The 9,961-nt window shown below is 42.2% G+C and overlaps 1 protein-coding gene across 1 annotated transcript; it reads left to right on the forward strand.

Moving 5' to 3' along the window:
• The first annotated feature begins 521 nt into the window (after positions 1-521).
• LOC126191586 (translation initiation factor IF-2-like) lies at positions 522-9,702 on the forward strand. The gene is made up of 2 exons (XM_049932522.1): positions 522-1,002; positions 9,520-9,702. Exon 1 carries the CDS (start codon positions 615-617, stop codon positions 996-998), a length of 384 nt encoding a protein of 127 aa, XP_049788479.1. The 5' UTR covers positions 522-614; the 3' UTR covers positions 999-1,002; positions 9,520-9,702.
• The last annotated feature ends 259 nt before the right edge of the window (positions 9,703-9,961 follow it).

Genomic DNA, 9,961 nt, shown 5'->3' on the forward strand with positions numbered 1-9,961 from the left:
TTCGGTCTTTTTATGCGGTTATTACAAAACAATAAACGTTAAAACAGAGACAAACAAATATCGAAAAATAACTGTTATTCAGAGCTAAAATACAGATATCAGTTTTAACCAGTCGGTTTTTCCCATCCCTAGATTATAATCTTCATTCTGGTACAAACAATTTGAAATATTTGAGTTGGCGGAGGTGGTATCCAACTACTGCTACCTTATGAAGCTCTTTGATCCTTGTAACTCCAATCTGATTGCCGTACAACTTGTAGATAACTCTCACTGTCTTTTACCATAGGAATGGATGACGTAATAAAATGAATTCTTAAAGCAGAGCGCTTGAGTTGCTGCGGAACGTTACGACCTTCCGTCGTGACAACGAGTTTCGTCATCATTGTTAGTCAGAAAACCGATCGGATGACAAAGTGCTCACAAGGCAGATAAGCTAAGATAACACCTGACGCACTGTCCGGCATCAGATCCGGCCCGATAAAAGGAAGCAGCAGAGATGGGGAGATATCCACAGCGTTAGCAGCTGCCTCTGCGTAGAAGCTTAGGGCGGCAACTTCTCGGCGTCTGCCGGCTTATACCGGGAGCTGCAGAGTGCTTCAGACGCTGCAGGGGAGATGTTCAGCGTCCGGCAGGGTGTCGGCGCCGCGGTGTCGGGCGGGCGCGCCTACCTGGCGACCAGGGCGGCAGCTCTGGAGGACGGCAGGCTGGAGGCTCCAGCGATGCACAAGGAGGAGTTCCGCCGCCGCCTGGAGCAGCTCACCAGGAGGAAGGACGCAGCGGAGGCGGCGCCGGCTGGGAGGGTAGCAGCGGCGGCGGCGGCGGCGGCGGCGGCGGCGGCGTCCAGCCCCCGGCTGCCCGACAGCAACGAGTGGGCGCCGGCAGGGCACCGAGACCACTTCCCCAGCAGGGCCCCCAGCGGCGCCGCCCCCGCTGGTCACGCCGGGCGCAGGCTGCCCGACTCCAACGAGTGGGCGCCGTCGCGTGCTGGCGACGTCTGAACAGGTGCGTAAGGCGGCTTCCGGACGGTCAAAAATACACACGGGTAACGAAGTTCGTGGGATAGGTGGGTAGATCACGTAACTAATGAGGAGGTATTGGATAGGATTGGGGAGAAGAGAAGTTTGTGGCACAACTTGACTAGAAGAAGGGATCGGTTGGTAGGACATGTCCTGAGGCATCGAGGGATCACAAATTTAGCATTGGAGGGCAGTGTGGAGGGTAAAAATCGTAGAGGGAGACCAAGAGGTGAATACACTAAGCAGATTCAGAAGGATGTAGGTTGCAGTAGGTATTGGGAGATGAAGGAGCTTGCACATGATAGAGTAGCATGCAGAGGTGCATTAGACCAGTCTCAGGACTGAAGACCGCAACAGCAACAACAGCGATATGCACATATACAGATGGCGGTAGCATCGCATACACAGTGTGTAAAAGGGCAATGCATAGACGAAGTTGTCAATTGCGCTCACGTGATTCATGTGAAAACGTTTCCGATGTGATTAAGGCGGCACGACGGGAATTGACAAACCTTGGACGCGGAATGGCAGTTGGAGCTAGATGCATGGGACATTCCATTTCGGAAGTCATCAGAGAATTGAATATTCCAAGATCCACAGTGTGAAGAGTGTGGCGAGCATACTAGATTTCAGGCATTACCTTACACCACAGAAAATGCAGTGGCCGATGGCCTCCACTTAACGACCGAGAGCAGCGGCGCCCCGATGCAGTTTTCGCAGCTAACAGACGAGAAACACTGCCGAAGTAACCGCAGAAATCAACGTGGGACGTACGGTGGACGTGTCTGTGACAACAAGCGACCGACGCGATCACCTTTGCTAACAGCACGACATCGCCTCCAGCACCTCTCCTGGGCTCTTGAAGATGTCGACTGGACCGCCGGCCAGTGTGGCCGAGCGGTTCTACGCGCTTCAGTCTGCAACTGCGCGACCGCTACGGTCGCAGGTTCGAATCCTGCCTCAGGCATGGATGTGTGTGATGACTTTAGGTTAGTTAGGTTTAAGTAGTTCTAAGTTCTAGGGGACTGATGACCTCAGATGTTAAGTCCCATAGTGCTCAGAGCCATTTGAACCCATTTGTCGATTTGACCTTAGACGACAGGAAAACCCTGGACTGGTCAGATGAGTGTCGATTTCAATTAGTAAGAGGAGAAGGAGGGGTTCGAGTGTGATGCAGACCACATGAAGCCAACGTCTCGACTTATCAACAAGACACTGTGCAAGCTGGTGGTGGCTCCATAATGGTGAGGGCCGTGTTTGCATGGAGTGGACTGGGTCCTCAGGCCCAACTGGATCGACCATTGACTGGAAATGGTTGTACTCGGGTACCAGCAGACCATATCCAGTCACTCGTGGACTTCATCTTCCCAGATATGTCATCGGGCCACAGTTGTTCACGATAGGTTAGAAGAACATTCTGGATAATTCGAGCGAATGATTTGGCCACCCAGATCGCCCAACATGAATCCCATCGAACATCTATGGACGTAAGCGAGAAGTCAGTTGGTGAGCAAAATCCTGAACCGGCAACCCTTTCGCAATTACGGACGGCTGTAGTGGCAGGATGGGTCAGTATTTCTGCAGGGGCTTCTGACGACATGTTGAGTCCATGCCGCACCGTGTTGCTGCAATGTGGCGGGGACAAGGAGGTCCGACAGGATATTATAGGATATGGCATGAGTCTTGTCACTTCAGTGTATTGCACAGTAATATTGTGCAGCATTATTGACGATTTAAATAGACTATTATTGTCGGTTATATTGTCAGTAACATTCTGCAATAATACTATGGCTCGGAATGTTGGACGATATAGACGCTCCTGCTGTGGTAATTTCTCTGTTGCAAGCAGAAAAGATGGATGAAAAGTTGGTTCAAGGAGCTTCAAACATCAGTCAAGAAACCTTGTTGAGTGAATTGAGCTTGAACAAATAAAAATTTATCATAGTTCTTTTATTTGTTGATGGTCCAACGTTTGATACATTACTGAAAATCTGCCTAAAAAATGGTTCTAATGGCTCTGAGCACAATGGGACTTAACTTCTGATGTCATCAGTCCCCTAGAACTTAGAACTACTTAAACCTAACTAACCTAAGGACATCAAACACACCCATGCCCGAGGCAGGATTCGAACCTGCGACCGTAGCGGTCGCGCTGTTCCAGACTGTAGCGCCTAGAACCGCTCGGCCACCCGGGCCGGCTATACATTGGCCTCCCATACGTAGACAAATGCTCGCTTTCCGCCCCCAATCACCACCACCAGTATAAATTTGACATATCCCCCTCATCAAAAAGTTCCACAAGTCGGCGCTTATCTGTTACGCTGACAGACCTCTGAAAAAAAAAGGAAAGACTGAGTGAAGTCTTCGGTAATGCAGTTTGACAGGTGTCATGTCACAACAGCACAGAACAGATCACGAAAAAAGACGAAGATAGAACGACAAAAATGTCGGTGGAGCACGAAAAGGAAACATCCTGGGTTCGAGTCCAGATCCGGTACACATTTTTAATCTGTGTGGAAGTCGCATGTTAACACACACTGCTGCAGAGTGAAAATTCATTCTGGAATTATATATACACAAAACTTTTAATGGTTTTGAATGCTCCCTCAAATACTGTGCGGTTCACCACGTTCTATGAATCTGAATGTTCACAATTATGGCTGCACAGCAAGCCACGCCTGATTTGTTCCCACTGAAAGTAAGTCCCAGCTCACACCAAGAACTCGGAATTTTTGTAGATGTCATCCATGACTAGTCATAAACTTTTAAGAATTCACTCGGTTGTTCGCAAAATAAATTTAGATAAGTCGTAACATCAACGACCTAGATACGAAAGCGCGAAATCGCCTCCTGGTACCAAAGAGCGCGGATTGTCCCTTCGCTGAGCACGGTCTCCACTCTTATTTCAACTCACACTTCCCAATAATCTTCCTCTTTCGCACAATCTCAGTTCCGAAACCAGTTTACACAAAAACCGAAATTAATAAATGCCAAAAAGCAAATTATGTAAATTTAACCCTATCTTTACTCACCTGAAAGACAAAAGTAAGCACTACGATACTAAAACACCGAAAAGTGGCTACTTTACAATCGCATTCCTCCATACACGTGACTCACAGCAAGGTTGTACAATCTGATTCTCAGGCTCACTCACACTTAATTATTAAGGAATTCAACTATCCATGTTTCACATACATGCCTCATTCACGCCCTCTTTCACTCAGACAACACAACAAATGAAAATAATGGCATCCACCAAATGGAAAAAATAGTGACTGAAACCTAAAAATTACGTCAATTTTACCTTTATAACCAAACTGTGGTTTACTTAGTTACTTAATGATAAATTATTTTAAATGAAGTTTTTCACTGACTTTTACATAAAATATCTTAGCATGCCAGGAAGTTAGTTATCACGTAAAGTCATAAATTTTTCGATTTACATGATTTTGTATGTTTCAGTACTTACTTTAGATATAAAACCGAAATTCATACTGTCTCAACTATTATCATTACTGCCTCAACATTATTGTCAAGGTAATTATCCAGAACTGCCATTTTTGCACCCCAGAAATCTGTGAGCACAGCTTTTCCTGCAGATGGTTTACATGAGTTGGCCTTCTTTTTGGTGCGGCACTATCTCTTCCCAACGCATCCCTACGTGTTCGATGGGAATTACGTTGGGGGAATGAGCAGACCAGGCCATTCGGCAAACGTCCTCTCGTTCCAAGAGTTCCTCTAGCTGCTCTGTTCGATGCGGTCGCGCATTGTCATCCACAAAATCCACAGGGCCGAATGCACCTTTAAAAAAGGCACAGTTTGACCGGTGAACGTACCGTGCTCAAAGACTGGGAGGTCAGTACTCCCATCCAACATTATGCATCCCCACACCATGACATCTAGACCACCAAAACGATTATGTTCGACAACGTTCCTGGGTTCATTACGACGTGTTTCGACGTCTCGCCATATAGGATACGTGAGATATGTTTTCTTACATGGGTACCTCAAAATGGGATGAATATGAACAATTTTCGTTTTTAAAGGAAAAGAATTAATAATTTAAAAGGAATGATGAAAATCTAAACTAAACGGGATAGGTCTCGTCTCTAACTTTAAACTTATAATCAGACCTGGGACGTAGCTCACTCTTTTATAACACAAAAAATAAAACCTTGTTGTTTCTCTGCACCCCACAGAGAAGAGCGAATAGGAGCAACGGTATTAATGTTATTATGTTACTATTTATCGATTTTTGTGTGAACAGGGACATGGAAAAATCTGTTTCGAATGTACGAGAATCAGAAGCAAGATTTATTTGTTTGAAAAAGAGATTTTTGTCAATACAAGAACTCAAAATATTGCATAAATAGTGGCTTTCTATTTACTTTTCGAAATAAAGATTTTTATATCTCTAATTACTTCACTGTAACACGAAATTGACGATTTTGGTTTGCTTGTTAATACACTCATTCAGTCTACAAGTCGTTCCGTCAGAAGTAACTAAGCACTTTCGAACAACATCTCTTCGACTAAAAAATGACTCATCGTCTTTTAAAATAAAATTCGTTTTTCAAGAAAACATCAACATAACCTTGCCTTCTAAATAACGATTTCTACGCGCGTACTCATTACTTTTTCCATGTACTTAAATCGCAGCACAATCTCCGGGACTGATAACTTAACTATAAGTTGTTACATCTCTTCTTCATACAACTGTCAATGGCAACTCGCCACAAGTTACTATCATCAGTCACTATCAAAAATCCAATTTACGTAATGAGAGTCTGTCCTTGAGACATATGCTGGAGGACTCATGTATGAGACTTAATAATATGGACATCATCATCTGAACGATTTTCTCGTATCCGTGATCTCGGTAATCAACGTCATTGGTGACATTAACTTTCGAGTCCTTGCAGTGACCAGGCGAGACGTTAAGTAGCACAGGTTATAAAACTTTGAAAATACAAGGTTTACAAGTGAGAGCGTTAAACTTTAAAATGAAAACACTGAGCAACAAAAAACCTAAAAATAGTAATAGATGTATCTAAAAAGTGAGCGAAGATCGGAAAACATCATGTAAAAGTACCGGATACACTGATTTTCTAACAATGGGACAAATTTAAGGTAATTATAACAAAAAAGGGAAAAGGAAAACTGTTGTATAACTGGAAAGAAGAAAAAAATTCTTAATTTTATTTATGTAATTCTAAGCCGCAGCTACAGTTTTATCCAATTGATGTGGTTGGTATATGGCACAGCAACCATTTGAAGGTTAAAACTGGCGTGACTTGGAATCGAGTACAAAGGTCCATAGATTACGCAGTAGCTGGTCATAGTCTACCAGAGTCTTGCGTCGATATCACCTGATAATCGTTTATATAAGGTGTAGCCTATCGAAATCTTGCAGTGTCGATGAGAAATAAACATAACTTACACTTGTAAAACTGCGCATACTGAATATCAGGTTAAAAGGATGATTGAATACTTACCTGAAACTAATACATCCTTTGCCGAAAATGGTATAGTTAATGAGGCAGTGGGACAGTCCGACAATAAAAAGTAAATTCCTGAGAGTAACGGAGCTGCCTTGTAGAAAATATATGACTTGCTGTTTAAAACATAACGAGCAGAAAGAAAAGCCTTGAATTACTACCTATGTACTCTTTATTAAATGAGAAGTCAGTGCCAAAGTTGTGAAAATAAAACATTCATTAAAGTTTCGTTTTTCGCAACTAAGGATCACCAGTGATAATCAAAAATCGACTGAACGAAATGAGAGGCGTCCTTGAGTCGTATGTTGGAGGACCTTTTTCGTAAACAGTAACATAGTGTGCTAGGTTGTTTGAGATTATGCTGTCGTTTATCGTCTAGTAAAGTTTCAGAAGATCAGAACAAACTGCAAAACGATTTAGAAGATATATCAGTATGGTGGGAAAATCGGCAATTCACTCTTAATAATGAAAAGTTTGAGGTCATCCACTTGAGTGCTAAAAGGAATACGTTAATCTTCGGTTACGCAATAAATCATTCAAATGTAAAGGCCGTAAATTCAACTAAATACCTAGGAATTACACTTCCGAACAACTTAAATTGTGAAGAAGACACAGAAAATGTTGTGGGGAAGGCTAACCAAGCACTACGTTTTACTGGCAGAACACGAATCCTGCCTCGGGCATGGATGTGGGTGATGTCCTTAGGCTAGTTAGTTTTAAGTAGTTCTAAGTTCTAGGGGACTTATGACCACAGCAGTCGAGTCCCATAGTGCTCAGAGCCATTTGAACCATTTGAACTTAGAAGATGCAACAGATCTAGTAAAGAGACTGCCTACACTATGCTTGTCCGTCCTCTTTTGGAGTACTGTTGTGGGATATTTACCAGCTAAGATTAACGGAGTACATCGAGAAATTTCAAAGAAGAGCAACACGTTTTGTACTATCGAAAAATAGGGGATACAGTGTCACGGACATGATACAACATTTGGGGTGAGCATTGTTAAAAGAAAGGCGTTTCTCGTTGCGGAGGGATCTTCTCACGAAATTTCAATCACCAATCCTCTCTTCCGAACACGAAAATATTTTGTTGACGCCGAGCTACATAGGATAAAACGATCACCATATTGAAATAGAGGAAATCAGAGTTCGCACGGAAATGTGTAGCTGTATTGGTGTTCGTTTTTTTTTCATGTACTGTTCGAGAGTGGAATAATAGAGAATTATTGTGACAGTGGTTCTATGAACCCTCTGCCAGGTACTTAAGTGGGATTTGCAGAGTATCTGTGTAGATGCAGATGTAAAAACTGAACTACTCAGTATTGACGTTCCACAATATAATTTTTAAAGTTCGTTTTGAAGCTTATGACTTTGTAGGCCATCCTTAGAAAACTAAACATATTGACCACACAAATCAGTAAGAGTTTATAGTTGTGGAAAGATTGTTTTCCAAAGATATGATACCTTTTTACGAATATATAATAAAAATGGATGTGTATATTTGTCCCATATCTCCTCCCAAACCAATGGACTGGTTTAACCAAACTTGGTTTTCATCTCCCTTACTATCAGGAAACAATTGGTGGGGACGTAATAGCCACCTACCTATAATAATTCAAGAGCTATGACCTCATATACATTGAAATGCCTGAAAAACTTCCGCATCATGCACGACTTTTGAATTTATTTACAAGTATAATGAAATTCACAAAAAGCTGTGAACAGAGAAATACTACATTGCTCCACGGTCAAAGATTAAAAGTATAAGAATATATAGGCCAACAACCGTACACAAGTAAGACCTGGCACAAACTACTGTGTTACATGAGCGGGCCAAAATGCCAAAAAAGGGATGCGGCAGCGGGGAAGAAGGAGTTAATGGAACGTGGCTGGGGAACTGTTTTACTATTCACAATAAGAGTATTATTTTATGGGGAAGGAAACATTAACTGGATGCTGCTACTTTAGCAAGGATAAGTGCTGGAACTGTATTTGATCATTAAGTATTTAGTCAAGGTTCTAAGATTGGTGTTTATTGAGAGCCAGAATTTTTAAGTAACATTAGTTTTATGCCTTTAGTTCCTCTGTGGAGAGCACCAGGTTTAATATCATAAAGATGGCATTCATTCAGAGTATGTTCAGCAAAAGTGAAATCTTTCTTTTCTTTTCATGGTCAGTAAGTGTAGTAGTTACATGCTAAGCTGATTGACATATATGATAATGTTAATACAGTGTGTGTTTGCGAGAACAGTTTCATAAAGTCATAACAACGCGGTAACCACAAAAATTGTACGTGATAAATTATTTCGGAATATGTACTTCAGATAACAGCACCATGAATAACGGTATGTGCTAATTATGAAAATAAAGGGAACCCACTTGTGATGGTGAACTTTCACACATTTGTATCAGAGAAAATGGACGAAAACTATGTGCACTCAGTGCAGAATCCTTTCGTAAACATCTTTATTAGAAAGTAAGCACAGAAAACTGAAATTTAACCTCAAGCTGAAGTTCACTGCCAAGATTCATTACGTTCAACACCTAAAAATATGGTTATGTAGGCATTAAAAAAACAGCACGTTCCTCATTTAGTTCAACTACAAGACATTGGTGGGAATCGCACATTATTTCTCATCAAAACTGCAGTGTACGAAAATGCTGGAGTTACGTCAATGAAGTTTACTGTGAGGTCTATGTGTTAGGATACGCAATCTTCAGCACTGTTGGAGCGACACAGCAAGTTTCATGCATGAAATTAACAATAGACGAAGTCAAAGCACAGTGAAATTTCAGCTTTGAGCTATTCCGTCATTAAATGTAACGGGTCCATTTTGTACTCCCGCAAACGTTTTCTATAGCGGTTGATGGTATTTTACAGTATGCTGTGCTGTGCAAGAATTGGATCCGTAGTTCAACATCAACAGGCAGTACTGTGGCTGAGTACGTGACAGTGAGTGGCCACACTTGACTTGCTACTTATGGCTTTGTTTTCGTCTGTGTTACAGGGCTGTAATGCGGGCCGACGGTGGGGACTACGCAACAGCAGACCACGTCACACGGCAACGTCGGCTGCTGCGTGTCTCCCAGCACACTAGCTGATGATCTGAAAATGTCTTCAATTAGTTTGATACATTACAGAATCGTGTACTCATTTAATATTAGTTTAAATAAATTATATATTTTTGTTCTTTCAGTCGTTTATCTACCTTTAAATCCTGAAACTGTCACTGATTATTACTTTCTGTCTCCCTTACCTAATTCTTCCACCTCGTCCTATCAATACACAGCATATCCTACGAAACTGCTGAATTGTGAACGACATCCAACGGAAAACAGAATGGCACGGTGATTGTCACGAGTGCAGCCTACACTATTAGTAGCACTGAGCAGTATTTCTTTGAAAAATGACCTTTTTTTTACTTAAGGTATTTCAAATTCGTTTATTCA

Source organism: Schistocerca cancellata, chromosome 6, assembly GCF_023864275.1.
Source record: "Schistocerca cancellata isolate TAMUIC-IGC-003103 chromosome 6, iqSchCanc2.1, whole genome shotgun sequence".
Lineage (NCBI taxonomy): Eukaryota > Metazoa > Arthropoda > Insecta > Orthoptera > Acrididae > Schistocerca > Schistocerca cancellata.